This window comes from Aplidium turbinatum, chromosome 3 (assembly GCF_918807975.1).
Source record: "Aplidium turbinatum chromosome 3, kaAplTurb1.1, whole genome shotgun sequence".
NCBI classification, from domain to species: Eukaryota; Metazoa; Chordata; class Ascidiacea; order Aplousobranchia; family Polyclinidae; genus Aplidium; species Aplidium turbinatum.
In genome coordinates, this window is record NC_137474.1 from 10,690,015 (window position 1) to 10,712,703 (window position 22,689).

Genomic DNA, 22,689 nt, shown 5'->3' on the forward strand with positions numbered 1-22,689 from the left:
GCTGGTTCAGTTCTCGGGGTGTGCGCTTGAGCAACGCATTTCAGGACTGCTCTCCACTCAGTTTTGGTAGTAGATGGAATAATTCCCTGGCGACAACATTCCAACAATGGGAAATTTCACTCTGTCAATCTCGGTGACTGGCCCTGCGTCAAAAGCCTTTACAAGTACACGACATTACCAGGAAAAACCTGTCAAGTCTTTGTCAGTCGAGGATAAAGATTCAAAAACCAAACCAACCAAGTGTGATCAAAATAAATTGATGAAAATGCGTTTGTGATGAATTTGCAAATTCATAATTTTAAAAAATAGCGCTGTAGAACATTGCTCAGGAAATGTTACTCTTCGGTAAGATTTGATTTTACTTTCAACATCAAACAATAAATCAGCTACTAATGTATTTATTATTCCATTTGTACGATTTGTGTTCATACAGTAAAATCTCGATTAACACAAACAAGTCTATTTTACCAGCAAATGGTTAACATGCGGAATCACATTGATGTGCGGGAAAATTTTGAGGTCATCAACTATGTGTTAAAAATTAAAATTGCTTGCAAAATTAAACATTTTTTGGCAAACAAATGTCTTGCAAATTTCATAGATTACGCTGCTAGGTTTGGAATTTGCTTTCAGAGGCAAAAGGTATCTCAATTTGATCTCTTTTCTCGTTTAAATAACTTTACGATAATTCATTTGTTTTGTTGGTGAGGCTGTTTGTTCAACGTTCTCTCTTGTTACTTACGCCTTTTTGAAGAAAAAGAATTCTACTTTTACTTACAATTTGCACCGTCTCATTTTTCAGAAAAATACTTTAGTTTGAAGTTGAAACAGCCGTATTTCTGTTTACTTTTGTTCTCAACTGACCAGACACCAGTCAGAAAGCGCAAACCTCTTCTCATGATAACACCTTCGGCTTCTTTTCACCTTCCCACATTGTTGTAGCTGATTTGTGCACACAAACAGGAACTATTGCAGCCGAACAAAGCCTTTTTTGTTCATAAACGCGGGTATGTGGTAGCCTCTGCAGCTCCAGCAGTGAAAAATTTTTATCATAAAAATTGTATTCATACATTTCAATTTTAATGTTTAGTTTTCATTTTATTCCAATTTTAACCTACAGACTTTGCACTCACAAAAAGTATTCTTGGTTGAAAACTTATGTAAAATGCACACACACAACATCATCTTTTAATTTAGATTCACAGAAAAACAAAAACTGGAAGCAATTTTTAAAGCAACCAAATGAATCTTTTGTTTGTGAGTGCAACTGAAAGGTTGTACCAGAGAGTCAAACGAAAGCCAGCTTTTGTTGAATCAACGATTACAGCCGATGTCGTAAGTCGAGACGCACGTTTGCCAACAAACTGACACACGGTCGCTTGCTTGATGCGCTTCGTCACCAAGAGCGGCATTCCACAGCGGTGATCGAGATTGTGTGAGCTTTATCTCCATCATAATCCATTCATTTGGGCTGACTGCTGGTTGAAGGAAGGAGTGCTTTTGGTTCCGCTATTGCCAGTGTTTTCCGCAGACTGTCAGTAACTGGATAAAATCTTAGTATTTTTGTTTAGGCAGTTTTCTACTTATTATTGCAGCAATTCTTATCAATTGTAAAACAAAAATTTAGCTTTGTAGGTCAACATCAGTCACTTTTCAGTCAAACAGTGTATGAGTTTGACAAGCGGCAAGAGAGATTGACAGATTTTAATACAGATAAGACTCTAATTAAAACGAAAAAAATATTGCATGATACAGCTTAACACTCAAAGCTACATGCTTATATGTTTACACTTTGGTTTCAGAAACCCACTTAGGCTTAGTTACAAGGAATGCTGTTTTAGTGGCAAGATCAAAGACAGCGTTGTTCAATGGAAATGAAGCTGAGCTTGTACTTGACAATTGTCACATGCATGGTTGCATTGTGCTATGCTGACATGAGTAAGTAATTTATGCATTTTGTGTGTTGTAAAAGTAGAAGGCTCACAAAGTACCACAAAACTCTTGCTGTTACCCAGTTGCGCACCTTTTCACACTAGATTTATGTACTGCTCGCGTACTGAGTACAACGAAACCAATACGCTGTTAGGAAGTTTTTACTTCCATTAATTAGTGGCAGATCACCCGTACAATAAAAAAGCCTACTGCACTAAGACTGCTGAACCTGCTGATTTTAACAAAGCGGATGGTTTCTGCCATTTATGTTTGCCTTAGATATCATGCGCGGAGTCTAGATTTTGTGTTTACTTATTTGCACAAGCACAACCAGCATATTTTCAGTATGAAAAGCTATCATTATTTTTCAATGATTCAACAAATACAACGTCAAGTGGCATTGCAGCAACGTGTAGGCTGCGATAGTTTGCAATGAATGGTATGGGTGAGACTAGTTGAAAATGGTGTTGATGTTATCTGTCAGTATCTTTCACTGCCAGTTTTTGCGGATTGAAACGGAAACACGTAACGCAAACGTCGCTCTTTTCGTTACGGTAGTCTGTTTCGATAAAATGGTCCTAAACAAGTGTCTGTTTGAACGCTTAAAACTGTAGAATCAGGAAGGTTTTTCGTTTTTGAAATAATTTATTTTTCTTTTGATAACTTGCTAGTCTTTACTGAGAACGAATTTCTTCTTTACTATGTTACCGTATTCCGTGCACAGCGAAACCTGAAATTAATCATTTTCTATGTCTTTCTGAAATCTTTATCAATAATTCTAATCTGCGTCCAATAACATTGCATTACCGTAGAGCTTATGAGACATTTTTAAGAAGGAAATGCGACTTTGAGGCAAATAATGGTCACCGGGTTTGGTTTCATCCACTTTATTAAAAAGCAGCTTACGCCGGCTGGATTCTCGAGTGCAGACATCTGGCTATAACATTTTGAATATCTATGCCTGCTGATCGTTTTTGACTTTAAAAAAAGCAGCCGGTCTGTGGAAATTCTAGCCCGTGTGAGTTCAGTCATTGTCATAGCTTGCATAGCTTCACTGACAAAATGACCCCAACTTGTGTCAATGAAAACCATTTAAATTGAAAACCTGTCTCACTAACACATTAAGCACAATAATTCTCAAGAAATTGCTCGCCAGTTATAAAACTGTTTCTGATCATGCAAGGTTTTACTCATTGCGAAAGCAACAATAAGTATTCAACCGATTAGGCTATTAGCGAGATAGAACATTTTTAAAAGTTTGTTGGATTCTTTTACAAAAATTCTTATACACTTCCCAAAAAGCCAATTAGAATGTACTTTATTTTATGTGTTAATTGTTGTGTAAGTCTGGAATTAAAGAAGCATTATTGACAGCTTGAAGTGTCTTAATTCACATTCAGTTTTCCGCTTCTTGCTTGTTATTTTTTAACAAAGAAATCTGTCGCAATTAGGCGAAATTTATCAATGAGTTTAATGGATAATGACGGCTTTATGTAGGTATCTTTGTTTGCGCCTGAAGGGTAGAATCAGACCTCTGTGTTCTTTGTAATTCTGTTATGTTTGTATTTTGTAATGTGACACCGCAGCACTGGCTATTTGGTATTGAAACAAGACACCATACTCTTGTCTGAGCTATTTTTACCGTTTTAACGTAACAAGTTCACATAAATTAATTTTAAGGTAGTCATCAGACTTTATATCGGAGTAATCTGAAAGCATTTTGTGCAAGCAATTGTAATTTTATTTTTTTAAATCCTTTCCATTTCACTTCAAATATGTATGCTGCTTCTTCGCATCTATCGCTTTTGTTCTAATTAAGTGTTTAAAGGTTTGAATTTGACTTGAAAGTTTGAATTTCACCGCAACTTAATCTCCAACGAACCGGAACCACAATGAGTTGGGTTTGTGGAGTGACGTAGTCCACCGGATTTGATGAACTTAATCTGCTTTTCACATTACATGGCTGGTCTGCTCTGTGGTTTTCCGATGATGCTGTTGTATATTTTCCTTGCCTTTACCATGAAATTGCATATCTCACTTTCATGGTTCTTGTTTATGAAAAAGTTATTAATCAATACGACAGCAATACTGTATATGTTTTTTGGTTCCTTGTTGCAAAACGAATGAATGTCATTTGTAACGCGCTCGTGTTTCTGACATGAAGAAGGGAGCATTTGACATTTTGCAAGGTAGCTGTGTTTCTCTGACCGAGTTGCAAATTCGTTCTCTCCCACACTTCTAATAAATTTGTTTACAGGTAAAATAACAAACATTTATGTGTCGAGGTTAAAAGAGCAAGACTAATCGTTATGCGCTAAAATAATGTTAACAAAAGCGTTACAATACACTTTAAGAACATTATTTTATAAAGCGTGTATGAAGGCTGTTCAAAACAAAAAGCATTTTTTTAGCAAACTAAACATAGGTTTTGTTAGTTGCAAAAGTTTTTTGGCTTGGTTTCGTCCGCGTAAAATTCGTTTAGGACACTGCAACTCCAACTCCCACTCCACATGTGTCTTTAATTCTTGCTTTGATGTTATTACTTCCAAACGATGATTGCACATTACGGCAAATTTATATGAGTCAATGCATAAATTTACAGTTTGGAAATATCCATAAACTCTCAATATGCGAACCAGCCTTTTGTGTATGTTATTGGCGTGATATCACCCAGATAGCAAAGTCCATCGTTTTTGCATTTGTCTGAAGACGTCGAATCAATGTAAAAATGACGGATTTTGCTGTCTGGGATGTTGTCAAGTTTACGCTCACCTTCATACCACCTCGGTCAGTGATGCATGAATTTCTCATTCACGCTTCACTGTAAACATGATTTTCTCTCGATTCTGTGAAGAGTTTTCAATAGCAGATTAATTGCAAAACAAATACGGTGTTTGTCGAGCTAATGAAGGTCAAAAATGTTGTTCACACATTTTTTATACAAACATATATAGTATATACCATGATGTCGACCCGTTTAGTTTCTAAAGATGAAAATGCTTCTAAGACTAAGATTCTGAGAGTCTAAGTTATTTATATTAATAGAAATCCTAGATGGATTGTTTATTGTTGCCCATAGACACAAGCGTTTAGTTGGTTGTGTTTTTGTATTTGCAGTGGAAGTTTACAACACAAAGTTAGCCACCAGTGATCTGCAATGGGACAAACACTCTATTGTGGCAGACGAAGGGGTAAGTATTTTTGTTGTTGTTTTATGACATTTTTTTTTTCATTAAGCTGTGTCAAACCGCTCTACTATAGAAAACGTACCTTTTGCAGTATAATAATTTTAAATACTAACCTCCACACTAGCCTTAAGCAGTTTGTTTCAAGAAAACTGTGTTACTTGTGTGGTGGATTAGCAAGTGCTGTTTTGCATTGGTATATTGTTTTGTTAGCGTAAATGTTGAAAAATCCACAGGTATTTCAATATTAGACAACGTAGGCTATTCGTTTGTCTGTGGTTCTAGAAAATCACCTCTTTACCAAAATTGTGTTTTAATATTAGCATTGCATTCAGTTTGTATTTTTCACACCAGCAATTCTTCAATCTCATTAAGTGATTTTTGCCTTTGTTAGACTTCATATTTTAAGCTTTTTTCATAATCGTGTAAGTCTGAAACTAGATTGATTTGTGACAAGTTAATTAATGTTAAAAAAGCAATCAATATTCTTAGATTTTGTGATGATGTCACTGCACACACATGATGAAATGTGTTGTGTGGATGGGCAAAGAGCTAAATCAATATTGGAAATCAATCTGACCACTAACGACGTTGTCTCAATGAAATAATCGCATGTTTTTTGCTTTGGAAATTTTTGAGCAAATATTTGCTCTTCAGCTTTTAAAAACAGTAATCTACCTGATTTAGATAAGGACTCTAATGGCAGTACAAGATCAGTTGTGTAACAATGCGCTGAAACCTTTCAAGTGAAGACCTTTTGTTTTTTCGTTTATGAGGAGAGAACACACAAGTTTTGATGAAAAAAAAACTTAAAACAAGTTGTCATTCCAGTCACAAATAATTCTTAAGCAGTTGGAAATGCCAGGCAACGAAATCAAACGTCTGTAGACGTTAAATCAATGTAAAAATGACGGATGTTTCATTGTGGATTAGAACAAATGGGATTGTCGTGATGTGGGAAAGGTTCAGTCTGTAATGGACATGGCGTCCTACTTCGATAGTTTTATAATTTGAAAAGCCACGTATTCTATAAGTTGTACTCATTTTTTTGTTTTCTTTGGTCATTATCCACTTTTCATCTTTCAATGGTTTGAAAAAATGTGTTAATGATCCATCCCGAATACCAGATCCACAAAAGCATACGGACGATGCAAGTATGAATTAGGCGCGTTTTTCATAGGGAATAAACCTTTACCTTGGTTTTCTTAACCATTTTGTTATGCGAGCTAGTGAACTTCGAACTTTCTCTTGTTACATAGTCCATCAAAAAGCATGTGTGCTTAAGCAGAATATCCATACCGCAAGGTGAGTATGGGAGATCCGCTATTTTTGCATCGAATCAACGTTTTGATTGCCTGCAATTGACGTAAAATCGTGATTTTACAGGTGTATCCCAAAGTATGCACAGTTTTCCTTAATTTAATGCCACCAGATGTTGCAGTAATTTAGGGTTTGTTGATTTTGTTGTTAGGACATCTTTGCCACTCTTTCCAGGTGGCGTTGCCTGAACAAACATCACAGTTACTTTGTACGTTGAATTGACGTTTTATAATGGTAAACCATACAGAAAGATCACGATTCTCAAACCAGAGTCCACGATAGTTACATTTATATACCTTGTATACTATCCTCTGTGAAAATATGTTACGACCGTTTACTTAAATATAAATCACATCCGAAACACCGATGAAAGGTATTGAGGCTGTTCATGGGATATCCGGTTTTGATGCCCGCAGTGGTAACACCTTTCCTCGTTTGAACCTTCGTTTCATTCTTAGGTTCACCAAACTAGTTTCTGAACCCTCAGGTGTAAACAAACTAAACGGTATGACGCCATAAGTTTTGTTTTGGATTAATTCCCTTATTGAATGGATTCAGAAAATTGTTTGGCAGAATCAGGCATAAAACCGTTTTCATGTCAATTTCACAGTGAACCACTTTAAAATTTGGAGAAAAATTAATCACCAGATTTCAAAGTTAGAAAATAGCCTTTGCCTTCGGAAATTTCTAATAACAAGAGATCTTTTATCTTAAGTTTTGAGATATTTTATCCATTTCCCTATCTGGACTTGGGTGATCATCAACACGATTTCATATCATCACTTTATTTGAGCTGCATTGTTAAGAGTTGAGGAAAGTAAACTTAAAAACTTGCGATGCTTGGTTGCCATAAAGTTTTTAATTTACATCCGAAAACATTCCCGAGTAACAACTAAGTTTTAATGTGTGATTTGATATTACATGAATTTTTTCTGGTGCGGTACAAAAACGTTTTGGTTAATTTCTTCATGTCCATGTGGATTAGTCTTTTAAGTCAGTGTAATGTCAAACCCCGTGATGTTACTGGGTTAAATATGTTTGTGGTACAACAAAGTAAGCCGTCGTGTTTTGTAGATCTTACCCAGTAAATTAATCAACGCCTAAAGACAGTGAATCCATGTGAAAAAAGAACTGATTTGCTGGCTGGAAGAAACGCAATTTTTCCCGCACACAAACGCAATTTGGTTCATTCATTTTTGAGCCCCATTAGCCCATGAGTTGTTGACCACTATCCTTGGAAAATTAGCTGAGTTATGAATCAACGACGAATACTTTGACCTATCGTGCTTCAATGATTTTCATGGTTGAACAGATGCATCATCGACCGTTTAATTAACGTTGTATGAGTGAATCATCAGCCTAAGGAAATGAGCAAAAGTTTTAGGTAAAAACGCAGTAGACTTCCGCAATTTGTCAAAACAAAAATTCTTTCAACTAACGTTTGAGGTTGGTCTGAATTGGAATTTTTATTTTTGACTCAAAAAAGAGGTTTGCTGAGCCGCTCTATGAACAAATAGGCCACCAGCAATATCCATATTTCATTCTTCAAATGTTAAAATTTTTCAAATATTGTCCAAACCTCCTTTGCCTATATTTCATGTCCTCTTTAACAACTTAATAACTTCCGAAACAAATGAAGTACAAGAGTGCAGAAGCGTTTTATTTGTCAAAAAACATGTCTACTTCCATAAAAGCATGATCTATCGTCAGTGGTTGAAAGAAAAAAGTGACTGGAATCCCTAAAGTTACAAGTTGACTTACCTGTTGTAAAATTTGAAATAACTGGTATAAGTTTTCATGAAGTGTCATACGGGAGAAGTCACTGAACCGACGGAAATCTTCTATGTGTGTTATTGGTGGATGTTTGAATCGTTGCAAAATATCAAACAAGATTGCCCTACAAGATTAATTCGCTATACTATAAAGTGTAAATGATTAACTACAGACGAGCGGAGACAACCAAAGCTGTTTGTCTACGCTGGACTATTCACGCAATCCAGAATTCCGTTGCCGAATTCACATTTTGATGACGTCTTTCACAGTCGTTATCCTGCTAGCACAATTGGCTTCTTTATATTTAGTTAACGTTTTGCAGACGTTAATTCCTTAAAAAAATGATTGATTTTGATATCTGGATTGAACTTTAAAGTACGCACATCTCGCTGGTGTACGTATTGCGTGCCAGTTGTAATGGGCGAAGATTATCTTGAGATCTTTGTTTGAAATCCACGTTTTGTTTCTTACATCCTTCTTTCTTTTGTAAATGGATCCAACAAAAGCAATCTTCTGAAAAGCTAGTTATCATCTTTAACATCAGGAGGTAACCTAGTAAATAGTCACCAGAAGAACGCAAATTACTTTTAATCTTCTGAATATTAATAAAAGTACATTTGGATACTTGGCGTCACTGCTGTATGGGCCTGTCTTTCCATGGTGTATTCTACTTATAGTCTGCCCTTTCTACAAATTTTTATATGATTTCTTTTATTAAGGAGTTCCTGTATCATAGGAATAAAGAATTAATCAAACATCTTCTTTTCGTTTTTCAAATTGAAGAGTTAATGCACACTTTTACACGTTGTCGTTGTTTCTCAACCTTTACCCGGTACTTTCATCGGCTCACTGATTTGTCACATATTATGATCGTGCAAACCGTAGCATTGCAGTGCACTGCTAATATACAAAATTTATCAGAAAAATGCTTTTGCTTACTCATCCCTCAAAGTGCAGTAGTATATACATTGTCAAGCAGGAGTGGCATCTTTTTCGTACACATTCCAATTCTTTCCATTGTTTCCTGCAGTTTGTATTGATTAACGTGTTTTCTACTCATTGCGTCACGGGTAAGAGAACATGCCTTGGTTATTCCAGAATTTCTTCGACATGGATTTTATTAAATTTTAAACGGATTAGCTTATTTGCCGTTTAGCTTAAAGACATTGCGTTTAACGATCGTGCTTTGCGGTTTGCCAGTGGTGTATTGTGACCACTCACTGACTGTGTTTTATCGTCCTCATTGCTGATCTTAAATAAAAGAGGTCCATTCACCGATGCGATTTCATAACCGCACTCATTTGGGTTTAAATCTCACTGCAAACACCAATAGCGTAATTATGACAAAAGCAGTCTTATTGACAAAAGTCTTTCACGTTTGAATCAATATTAGTAGAGGGCGGAAGCTAAAAAATCAACAATACCAAGAAATGTCATAACTTTTGTTTCTTCAAACGAATATTCCAATAACCATCGCAAGTCTTCATGACAGTGCGTAGCTTTGTCCACTGTCGATTGAAACTTGAAAGCGACAAAACATGTTTCTGTATCTTTAATCAGATTTGTATCGGTCGATGCTTTGTTTAGCTCAAACTTCGCATTCGGAGACATTTTTTCGGCAATACCATAACTCACAATCAAGTTTGCTTGACTGTGATGTTACACGGTGATACTGAGATCCTGATATGAACACTGTCTATCCTCAAAAATGCCGTTGACAACCTCACGACACTTTGAGAATCCTGAAACTAACCATAAATGACATTTAATTTATGTTGCAAACAAAAGAATTAGTTTTGCGAAATCACATGAGCGATTAGAGGTATTCTGGTTATCAGCTCGTGTGTCATCGCAATGTATGACGTCACCATTCTCCCAGTCCATCATATCTTTGTTTGTTTATTTTAGTGGGAGGAAGTGAGCGGTTTTGATGGTAGCTATCAGCACATTCTTCGATCTTATCAAATTTGCCAAATCACCGCTGAAGAGAACGATAACTGGATCAGATCCCCCTACATCGACGCGAGGTGAGGTTTTTGCAAAAAATTTTTTATTTTAGTTACGTAATTTTATATCTAACTAACGTTGATTGCTTGTTTCAAAATCTTCTGTTGTTGAAGTTTTCACACTGGTGAGAGTCAAGTGTGGTCTTTTGTTATTCTTGTTTGTTATTTTTACATCGTTTCAACGTCTTATTATTGTGTTCAGACCTGAAGTTGCGGTCACATATATTTTTGCTTACGAATAAAGACTATGACGCACCTTGACGCAACAAGTGATGTTTTTGCGTGCTACACCGTAAAATGTGTTGGTTTAAAACCGAATTATCTAAACTATGATTAACGCCATCAACCTTACGCATCTGCCAGTCATAGACCTGATGGATTAAAAGTAGTTCAGAAATTTTTCTCCGCTACGACTTCAGAGTAATTAAAAAAAAGCGATAAACGTTTTTTTGGGCGTCAACTTCTCTATTACCACCTTGTGAGAGATTTGATTGGCAGTTTTGTGACTGCTGTGTTGCATACACACCACTCTACACTGCATGGAGCTACTACCCAGACAGCAAAATTCGTCTGTTATTTGTAGAATCGATGTAAAAATGATGGATTTTGCTGTCTTGGGTAGTGGGAATTTGAACCAATCGTGAAATTAAACTCTTGAAGCAGGGTTAACTGACCATAATATCTTCTTTTCAGAGGAGGAAAACGAATCCATCTGGATGTTGAGTTTTCCATAACTCCTTGCTCCTCTTCTCCAGGAGAGGAGAAGAACTCTCAATGCAAGGAAACTTTTAACATCTTTTATTACGAGGCAGACAGGAATGTTGCTTCTAGTACCTTCCCCCCATGGCATGAAAACCCCTATGTTAAGGTCGATACTGTTGCCGCCAACGCAGCGGACGGAATCAATAAAAAGACGTTTAGTTTCGGTCCTTTGTCTCGGTAAGATTTACCTTAACAATTACTCAACTGCGTAATTGTTTTGATTTTTCACCAAGCATCAATACCTGATTTCTTGGGTAATTTTACGCTGTGAAATTGACTTTGTAATTTAGTTGATTTAATTGCACAGTGTTATGTTTGGGCAAACCTTCAGCCTCTAGACAAATTTCCGTAACTTATCATTTCGTTCAATGGACTGCTATCTTCTATGAGCAACGTGTAGTTAAGTTTTCATTTCGTTGTCTGTGGACTATCACATTTCAGCTTTATTTGTGTTTCAAAACGGCCATTATTTGTAAGTAAAACGTTAGAACATAATAGAAAATGATTGCTGTTAATTCATAACAAATTGTCTCGCCAGACCATTATCTTCTTATTTACTCAGTTTCCATTTCGTTTGATCTTTAATTTTATGGCTTTAGGAAAGGGTTCTATATTGCCGTTCAAGACCAAGGAGCATGCATGGCACTCATAGCACTTCGTGTGTATTATTACTACTGCCCTGAGACTACGAAAAACTTGGCTGCGTTTCCTAATACCATCTCGGAAGTTGCAGTCGCTTCGTTAGTAACTGCTGGTGGCGAATGCGTGGAGAACGCCGAGATAGCATTCGATGAAGATGGTTGGTTTAGTTTAACTTATCAAACAGGATAAATTGTATGCGAGCGAAAAATGTGATTGCCAAGCATTCTGAGGGTGTACACCCAGCAAAACAAGTCTTGTTTACATTGAATTAATGCAAAAATAGCTGATTTTACTTACTGGGTGTATTTCATACCTTTTATTGAGATCATTGTGTCACTAGTTAAAAGTGACACTTTCCTAGCTGGTAAAAGTAATCTGTGAAATCACTCTGACATTGCCAAATTTTAAAACACGTACTGGAAACAGGTTTCCAAGAGCTTTGTGGCTCAGCAAAGATTCCGTTACGTTTCACCAATTCATTCTATGATCTCTGTTTCGATTTCTGTTAAAAATCAACGTTTGCTGCGTGTAAAGAAATTCTTGTTTTTGTATCCAGTGCCGCTATACCGATGCAGTAGCGATGGACACTGGCAGATACCGACCGGCCGATGCGTTTGCAAAGAAGGGTTTCAAAGCAACCGATTCAACACAAAATGTAACGGTGAGTTTATCCACAAGCCAAACTCTTTGGGGCGATGACACCCAACAATTAGTTTCATATACTCAATAATTGAACACAAATTTCGATCAGACTTGAATCCAATTTAAATTGCCACTTCAGTTAGAATCTGAGATGAATGCGATTTCATTTCATCCTGTTAAATGACATTTTTTTGCTTTGTGGACATATTTGCTGAGTAATTACAAGCTGTATGCGCCAATTAAAGCTACTGATCCTAGTTCAAACGGAAAATGAACGACCAACACCTCTTTTTTGGTTCATTAGGTTTATGGCTTTTTTGTTTTTCTACCTCTATCGTTGATAGGTTACAATCTAGTCTCTGTTTACCATCTTCTGCTATTTGTATTTTGCTTTTTATTGCTATCAAACAGAAACTATCCAACCCACCATTTTGCTTTTACAATACTCGGAACACGCAGCAGTTTGTCGTAAATCACGCCAGAGTTTGTGCTTTTGTGTTGATTTTTATTTTTTATTTTATCTATTTATACAGCACCACAGTGCTTGATCTTTGAAATGTTACAATTCACATTTTGTAACAAAACTAATCGTTTAACCAATATTTAGGCAACTATCTTGATAGTTTAAGGAATTTTTGCCCATTTAATTTTTTATGCCATTTAACTTACAGAATGGGTAGGTTACTGAAGCGCTGTACCGTTCAAGCATTTTCGATTTATAGGTTTTAGCCGAATTGAGAAATAGGGAACTGTTTTCTCGGCTACTTCAGCCGTCTTGCAATATAATTACAAAATTCCTCATTAAAATTACAACAATTTTGCTCCGACCAACTCGTAGGCTTTCATGGCTTGTCATGAAAGATTTACGTATTTTTTCTGCACATTCAAACGTCCTTTTCAGTCTTAATGACGTTGAAACCGCGTTATTCTATGTCGTTCCACGTTTTATTTCCGAGCCTTTTACGACTGCGCACTTTATGAATGGTCGTGACGTCACAGCGAACAAATAAAGAAAGGTCGTCAACACGCAAATCTGACGAATTCCTGAATTCCAAAGGTCCCGCGCAAGCCACCATTGCAACATTGTTAACAGTTTTATGAATATGCTTTCTTGGTCGCTTTTTACGTCACAGGACGTTGACTATTTCAGCTTTAATTTCTATTCTTACCTGGTTCAGCATTTCTTGTCATTTAATCGTTGCGTGTCCAAAAAAAAGGTTACTTACTTACAGGTCGCCAGTTGTCATCGCCCATTTCCTTTTCAATTCCACTCTTTTGTTCCAATCTTTTGAGGGCGACCCGTGTCACAGAGTGAAATTCCAAGATGCCTTTCGTGATCTCTTCCTTTCACTTTGCCTTGTTTTCCAAACCGGCCCATCCCATAAGTTTTGTATTGATCTTTGTATTTGTTTGCTTTCAAAATTATGAATCACTTTGTCAGCTTGTACAGGTTCAACAGAGCGAGATCGTTATCCGACTCAAAAAGGATTTTTTTTATGTTTTTTTAATAAATTTGGTAATTGGAATCGCTCTTTTCCAGCCTCTGAAACGCATTTGGTTTCTACGCCAGGTCGGCAATATCCAGCCAGTCTCGTTTTCTTCTAACAACTGAAATTGAAAGTTCCATTTTTACAATGGAGTGGTATGCTTTTCTACATCATCATGTTCATTCAATTTTCTTAAACAAGTAATTTCAAGCTGCAGACCTTTGTCCTTTTCGGCTTTTTCATTAAGTGAAAGCTGATTGGTTCAAAATCTTTTTCCACTTTCAACAATGGCAGCCTTTTTGACAAAAAGTCAACAGATGCCAAAACACATTCAAACTTGATATCACCAGAAGATTCTTTTCATTTTTCTAACATGTCAAGTATTTATCTTGATAGAAGCGCTCTGTGTTTAATGTGAACCTAAGCCACTTCGTCTTTTCGTGGTGGTCTATTGAGTGTGCTCGTTTTTCCGATCAAAACTTTGATTGTCATTTCACTAATTGCACAAGATTTGGTTAACCTGTTTTCCCTCAAAATAATTTTGTGTAAGGCAATACCGTTGTGTGAGTTTTTATCTTCACTCTGACAAGGTTCTTGTTGTTGTCCACCTACTAAATCAAGCAGAGTCGCTTGCACTGCTGAGCGTTGCGCTACAACACCAGGTGAGATTTTTGCTGCATGAGTGCTATCTCTATATCTGGCACTGCTATTTGACTTGTTCAAATTGTTGACGGCGTTTGTTCAGAAGCAGAAAAAGCAATCACATCGCTTAGCTAACTTTGCAGTCATTGAAAGTTACATTTTGAAAGTGTTCAATGTTCATTTGGTCGCAGTGATCACATACGCCATGAAAGAACAGAATTTGAAAAACAGGCCAACGTGCTATTGTGTCGCTTCTTTTGCTGCCACCAAAGATTTCTGTTTCAGTCTTTGTGTCATTCCGGTTCTTCATCACGCATGATCAAGCAGCTATGGATAAGCAGGCCCGCTGCTATGATCATCCTTGACTCATGGCCTCTTAGCCATGCTTTTACCACTTTCAAGACGATAATGAAGCTTCGAGTGGGTCTGCTTTTGCCGGCTGGCTTCTGATGTCGATGCGTAACGGTGATTAGTGGATTCACTTATGCGACAAGATTGAAAAAATTTAGCCTAGGCCTTTTCTTTGACGAGTGTTTGTGTTGCTGGATGCTTGTTCAGCTTTTCACGCCACTTCAATGTCTGACGACGTTGAAAAGACGTGAAAATTGAATTTATTTTTTTAGTGTACGTTTGTATATTTGTTTCCACCAATGTCTTGAGATTATGTTTTTTCCCAAGAACTTCCCCCGCTGTGTGCAAATTTACAGTTTAACCAGTGGGACATATTTGATGGCACCGTAAGCAAGGTTTTTTTTGTCTGAGATCTTTATTATTTTTTGGTCATCATTCACTTTCAATCTACTGTCCTTTTTATCGAAAGCAACAAAGCTGAATACATACTTCAGTAGAGGCTCTCGAAACAAGAATATTCGGGTGCGAAACAATGTTTTCTTTCGGCATTAAACCATTTGTCGTAGTTTCGAATTGGTCTATTTCATATTTAACTTTTCAAGTTTCAACTTTTCAAATTCTTTACCTGTTCTTACCATGTTCTTTTTTTGACGTTCCTGTTTTTTCTTTTCACCCACCTTCATACTCAATGCCTTACGCAAAAAACTTCCCTCCCTCTTCTCGCCTTTATTTCACTATTTATTAAGGAAATTATGATTATCTCAGCTTGACCCCTACAGTGGGACATCAAAATTATCGATCAGTTCTGAACTGCATGCGCAAGGTTTTAAACAAATATATATCATTTTTACCTACCAAAGTAGTGTGACCCTGTAAAAATAAAGCAATTGCGCTTTTAGGGTCAAAGAGGTTCGAAAAATGCTAGCCCAAAACCACCTGCGATTTGTCGGGCTTTTAAGAATAAGATGCGTGATATCTAATCCCCTGAACAACAACATTCACGGAACCCGTTTAGGCTCAAGATGAGCAAACAATTGCAAGCACTCACCTTCTGGAAAACATAAAGTATATTTACGTCGGTTTCATGTTACTAAATGGTAAAATAGCATTGGGTGTGACTGGAGATATAAGATAGGGTATAAGAAATCAACGAAGCAGGTTTTGCAACCAAGCAGAGTAAACAGTTTCTTACTCATTTTTTAGCTCATTTTATCAACAAGTTTTTCGAAACTTATAACTTTTTCCCATCATCTTCAGTCAGAAAAGCAATAATTTTTTTACATTGATTTAACGACCGCAGACCTTGAATCGATATGAAAAACGACTGATACTTGCTGGGATGATCCGGTTAATTCTAAATCCCACCATCTGGAACTGGAAACCGGATTAAATCAGGAAAGTCTTTAAATTTATTTTTGAAAAAAACCTCAGTTCACACACCCAGGCATTGGATGAAAAAGCAACGTTTCTTAACATTAAGTTCATGCGAACATTCCATACCAGAGTTTTCGAAGATTTTCTGCGACTATTTTATTTTTCGATCACATAAAATGCTCAGAGTTATCTTATAAAGTGCGTTGTTCTTCACGTCTTTCCAAAGAAAAGCATTGGCAACGAAAACTTTGGAATTATTGCTAAGTCCATTACTGAATCATACCAGCTTGCTGCGAGTTACTTCCCGATTAAATTTCCCCCATACTTTCCAGTTTATTCTACTTGGGCTTTGCCAAGCGTGGCTCATACGAAACACAAAAGAAGGTAGACAAAGTTCTTTGTTTCGAGTTCCGTTTGTCAAATTATTTTTTTTCTTTTCTCCGTCAATGATTAGCCCTTTTAAGACCATTGTCAGACGTTTTCACATTGCGTCATTCCATCGGCGTTGCCATTGTTAAAATCGTTTGTTAGATGGACACACACCGGGGCCTTTTATCCTTTCAAATTTTGCTTGAGTTATTGAGAATATAGTTTATGTTAACCTTTTATTGATTTGTGTTTTTAAACGTGATATATACCCCAAGTTATGGCTTATTTTTGGATAGAGGATTAGCCTAGCCTTTGTACAGTATACGCGTGAGTTCGGTAAAACAGCCTTTTCCTTCAGCCTTAACCATTGGAATGCTTCGTCTTCTCGAAGTTTTAGTCAGCAAATTGATTTCTTTGTTTCTTTTGTAACTTCGTTGACCCGGTTTCGGTTACGTGTTGTGCTCCGAGATTACGTCATTATCAAACGTGTGAACTGACCAGCGATTTTATTGATTCCATTCATTCGTTCTTTGTTGCATTTCCTTGAGTCTTTCTTTTCAAAAACGTACAAAACAACGCGAACATCAAATCAAATTCTTGTAAGTCTGACCGAAGCCTTTGGATCTGTTTGTGTGCTTGCTTTTACACAAAGGCATAACCGAAATTGAATGTTCCGAACCGTTACAGCACCTTTTTTGCCTACTTATTCATCTTTTTCCGATTCTTGTTCACTAAACAAGTGGCTTCGAAAGCTTGGGAAACTAAGATAAGCATGTGGCTAGAAAATATTTGTGAGGTTTGTGTAGTCATGCACCTAACAAAATTTTATTACCAGTCAAATGACTTTCCCAGCTGCAACCACATGTAACTTGGCAACAACATAAACAGACGCTTACTTTGCATGAAAATTCCTTCACAATGTTGACGAAATGTCAACGCACTAGATCTTGAGATGCCATTTTGACTTTTGATGCATTGAACAGATATCTCACTGGTACCACTTCCTTATCAAGTGGTAAGACATCCTAAACACTGTGTGTGACAGTTACACAATCCAGGGGCGGAAAGACTGTTTCCTTTACAAATTTAACTTTTCTTTTGTTTTACTTAGTTTGTTTGACTTTATGAATAAAAAGCTTAGAAAGGAAGGAATCGTTGAAATCTGTCTCGCGGTTGTGTACGCTGTAACGATTTGACGGTTTTGTCAGACAAAGATGCAAGAATTGCACCAGGCCGATGCAAATTGCGACGTCTGGAACTGGTTTTGTTTGGATTTGTAAGCTATTTTGAGAACTTGCAAACACTCAATGCTGTCCAGATGTCATAGAAGTTTGCACACGCAATCACCGGTGTCACAGAGTGGGTTTCGATCAATCAAATGACGAAAGATTTTCGACAAACTACTTTAAAACTCATTGTGCAAAGTAAGACTGTCCACGAGTTGGGTTTCCAGTTGCTGATTTCTTTGGCAAACAATGCGGTTTCGGAAAACAACACCCAACATATGTTTTACATTGTATTTTTTCCTTCTTGGGCTTGTTCCACGTATTTGTCATTCTGGGTGAATTTGTTGGTAAATATTTTTAAACACACCTTTAACTGGCCTATTTGCTTAGCTAAGAACTTCCATGGAAAGTTTGACGTGATGAATAATAGCAGATGTGGGTCATTGGATCTGAAAAATGCATTGATATTATAAAGGATATTTTGCTTACGGTATAAGTGTCTACTGTGGTTAACTTATTGCATATAGTGACGCTTGTTTGCGGTCTTGAAACGCAATACGTGTCGTTAATTTTTCAGCTTCAACGAGCTCATTCATTTAAAAGGAAGTTTTATTTGTTTTGTGATACTGTTGTGGTCAAAAGTTTAGCATCAGCAAGAAATATATTAATTTAAATCGAGAAAAGAAGCAAAACTAGAGCAAGCACCTCGCCAAGCTGTCGCCAAATAACCAATCTAGAGTTGATTGAATACCCTTATGCTTCGGTTCCGAACTAGTCAAAAGTCCATTTACAGAGATGGCCATTTGAACCTTATTTAGTTTAACCCTTTTTTTCCCAACACCGGTATCCAATGGTAACCGATGTGTGCTGTTTGTCAGCTTCATGCGTGTGACATTAGAGTTTAAATTGTTACGCAAAATGAAAGTAATATTTTCCTGTAATGAAATGAGGACGATACGTCTAGCCATTAAAATTACCCTTTTCATCATAACTTGATTCACAAAAAGCCGCTTCGGATCTCGTGTTCTGTAAAATGTAACGGTTGAATAACTTCACGACAAGGCAAAGGTATATTTTTGCATCACTCCAACCATGCTCCAACCTATAAGTGATGTAAAAAGGAGACTTTAGATAGGCGGGAATGCAATGAAAACAAAACACGGAAATCTTTGCCATTGTGAAATCCAAACCGTATTGTTCCATCGATGTAGAGAGCAATGTTTTCATAGTTCGAAATGATAGGTATTTCACTGGCGGCATGGAAATTATTGAAATTCTTGTCCCACTACATTATAAAGCTGGCATATGGTAAGAGCATCTTGTAAAGCACTTGACTTTTTCCGGACGGCCTGCGCTATTCCGATCAATATTTTGGATATTTTAGATGTTTGGTGATATTTGAACGTGCGGACATTAGCAGAACGGTTTTAAATGTATTTTGGGAAAACAGACTTTATATGCCGTTGCAACCTTTGACCATTGCAAAAACGGTTACAAACAGCAACAAGTCTATTTTTATTTAAATTCATGATTAATTAACTGAAGGTTTGCGGAGTTACCAGCTTACACAAAACAGTTTCAAGTTCTGCTGTTTTTCTGACATTCGTTCCTCATTTTCAGTATTTGTCATGAAATAGGCTAATTGAAAACCCTTTCCATAAAACCTTTACCAAAAATGCCCGTGCCCTAAAAAACACATTCTTTTGCGTTAGTGATTCTATATATATGCTTTACATCATTGAAATTAATGTTTAAAGTAGCATCGTTGGCACAATTAATCCCTTCGCAATGTTGTCGTTTTGTCAGCTATCTTGTACCAAAAATAAACTTAACACCGACGCTTGGAATCTGGTTGACAGTTATTAAACGACACTTCCTACTGTTTATATTGAACGCTTAGGTTCAAAATAAGCGATTTGTGTCATACGCTTTTGTCAATAAATCGCTTAATAATTCTGTTTAGAATTCAAGGATCAGCTTGTTTTTCATATTTGGTAGAATTAACTTTTCTTCAAAAAAGAATGAGCCCCTCCCCCCTTATGTTCAAAGAAGCAAAATTTGTTCTTTTTACGTTGTTTCAATGTTCAGTGAAGGAACAGATTTTGTTGGCTGATATTGACTTTGGCAAAATATTTTTGTAACAACAAAGCGATCTGTTGTTTGGGAAAATATCTTTAAAAAATCACATTTTTGAAACAGCGTGCATACCAACACAATGAGACGCGCTATTATAAAATAGACTTGAACCAGAAAATAACAGTTCTGGTCTATGTGGCAATGTCGTTTTGCTAAATCTATACTGTTTAGTATAAATATATTTCAAACTTATGCCATACTGTATACTACAAAGTATAGCCTTTATATTACTGCATTTAAAATCTACAATATACCGTATAATATAATTTTTTTTTCTTTGCAGCTTGCCAGGAAGGGACCTACAAAGCGACATCTGGTGATATGGCGTGTGTCCCATGCCCTAAAAACAGTGGGCTCTTAATCACCCCATCTCGTTCTTCGGGGTCCAAGGTGGATAAGATGACGTCACACCACAACCAGTGTCCATGCCATCAAGGGTACGCGAGAGCAGAGAACGAAGACACCAGCGTTCCTTGCACAAGTGAGTGTGCATCTGCAAGACAGCAAATCAGTCGCTTTTTACATTGATTCAACGTCTACAGACGAAATTTTAAATTTCATAAACTTCAACATATAGGTTGTTTATAGGTGATGTTTTTTCACTGTCCGCAGTTTTATAAAAGTTCTTTAGTTTTCAAACGAAGAAAAAGGAAGAAGTTTTCAAAGTCTTTCTTCCGGCTAGCCAGTAATATAATGACACGCTGATGATGAAGAAACTAATTAACATGTAACCATGATTATAATATGAAATGAATGACGTCATGAATTAGTTGAACTCGTTTGTATTTGTAGAGAAACCTTTTGAGATCACGTTTTTTTTTGACAAAACTCCGAAGATAATTAACCGTTTTCTTACACAAGGTATAATATAACTAGCCTACAACTTCTTTTTCTTGGGCAAGTCAGTTCGATAACGCCTATGTTAAATAGATATTAGTGAAGTACAGTCCAAAGAGGTTTTACTGTTTGCTTCTTGCAAAATTTGACAAAGTAACGCCTGTAATGCTGGGTTCTAAATTTCGTGACAACCACCGGGCTTCCTGATCAAAAACAAATCTTAAACCTTTAATCAACACCTTCGTCACTTATGCTCCACCAATTTGATAGCTGTTCTCAAACAAAATCGTGCGTTTAAAGATTCGTACAAAACATTATGGATTATGTTCAGGACATCTGAAGGTCATGGAATTGATTGAGTTTCGCTTTTAGCAGCATGATCGTTGCTTACTTCACAATGTAGATATTAACGACCTGTTTTAGCCTGATGCTGCGAGTTCGCTGTGGTACTAGCGAATTGCACTAGCTTTCGGAACACAGTTCTCTGGTCATGTGCTGTGACGAATGGTGTTAAAGTCAGTGGGTCGTTGTTTTGTGCGGCTCTTTTGTTTGGCTTGAGGCTGCTGTCTTGTACAAGCATCAAAGCTCTTGTTGAAAATGTTTTCTGACGTTTCTTTTCATGATTTCATATCAATACCAAGGCAACAAAATCCGTCATTTTTACATTGATTCAACGTCTATAGACGTTAGGATCTTTAGATTGTAACTTCGTTTTGATTTTTTCAAAAATGGTGTCCAGAAACAAATGGTTTTTTTAATTTTGATTCAACATCTAATTTGCATCATAAGATTTTAAAGAAATCTAGTGTGTAACGTTCGCCTTGTCTCTCCGATTCGCCTGAGGCTTCATTGAATATCTAGAACTTCAAGTTTGGAATTCCGTTGGCATTTTAATTGACCGTCATGCTCTTTTAATTGATACCGCATTCACACACATTTTTGCTGTCATGTTCAACTTACTACTTTTCTTATCAACTTACAATAATGTGTGTCATCAACTGACGTCATCCAAATGTCTTCCTCTGAAAGAAGCGTTTGGGTTTGATATCACTTTCAGCTTTGTGGTCTTAAATTTTCGTAACTCATTTGTGGTGCACAGTAGTAGGGTTTGCCATATTTCGAAGCCTTCAAACTTTATTTTTTTTAAAACATATTTTAACAGAAAGATTGATTTTGCATTTTGAGTTGCGAAAAATCAAAACTTTAAATGTTTCAATTTAGTCTGGTATAGCTATTTTTGCGAAGTTTTGACTTTCCTGAGTAGGTGAAAGAACATGCTTCGGTATGTTGCAGTGCATTGGAAGCAGTTTTTTTTTCCGAGAAACAGTGAATACGTAGTTTTTAAACATCCAATTCCAGACTTCACGTTTGAGAAGTTTTCAAATTGCAAAACTAAGAAAATGCCTTTGGTTAACATGCCACAAAGCTTGTTTTGTTTTTTTGCATAGTTCTAGCATTTCTTTGCATCTTTGTCCGCACTAAAACGTACATTTTAGTCTGCAACATAACTTTTTGTTTTGACCCAGCAGTTGTGCCTTGGCTCTTGCATGTTACACATCTTTACAGAGTTAAAGTTTGAGTTTCATAATTTTGTTGCAGCTTAAACTTATTAGTCTGTCAAGATCAGTCGGAGCGTTCTGCCTGGTTTGTAATGCAGTTTCAAGTTACAAACAAGCCTGTGCCTTAGCCACAGTTAAAGTCGCTGCAACCATGACACCGAAATATTTATCCAAGTTAGCTTTTGTTTTTCAGCCCAAGAAACCGCCTAATTTAACGCTTTCATATCAGGAAGGTAACCCAGCTAACCTGAAACTTATACTAAAATTTTGAAACAATGTGTAAGTCAGGCGACCTGTCAGCTAGAGCAAATTTGTCATTTTCACGTTTGCAGACGTTGAATCAATGTGAAAAAGAACTGATTTGCTGGCCGGGATATACTGGCCGCTGAGAGATCCAAGAGATAACCTATCATTAGGGATGAAGCAGAGTGGTTGATGTGTTTATA

The 22,689-nt window shown here is 36.7% G+C and overlaps 1 protein-coding gene across 2 annotated transcripts in view; it reads left to right on the forward strand.

Moving 5' to 3' along the window:
• The first annotated feature begins 1,801 nt into the window (after positions 1–1,801).
• The window catches only part of LOC145765942 (ephrin type-A receptor 4-like), a 31,137-nt gene continuing 10,249 nt past the window's right edge, over positions 1,802–22,689 (forward strand). For both annotated transcript variants that reach the window (XM_082577602.1, XM_082577603.1), the window contains exons 1-7: positions 1,802–1,938; positions 5,050–5,123; positions 10,119–10,237; positions 10,910–11,155; positions 11,578–11,777; positions 12,177–12,281; positions 20,131–20,328. In XM_082577602.1, coding sequence (XP_082433728.1) covers positions 1,869–1,938; positions 5,050–5,123; positions 10,119–10,237; positions 10,910–11,155; positions 11,578–11,777; positions 12,177–12,281; positions 20,131–20,328 — 1,012 coding nt within the window. In that variant the 5' untranslated portion in view covers positions 1,802–1,868. The remainder of the gene's footprint in view (positions 1,939–5,049; positions 5,124–10,118; positions 10,238–10,909; positions 11,156–11,577; positions 11,778–12,176; positions 12,282–20,130; positions 20,329–22,689) is intronic.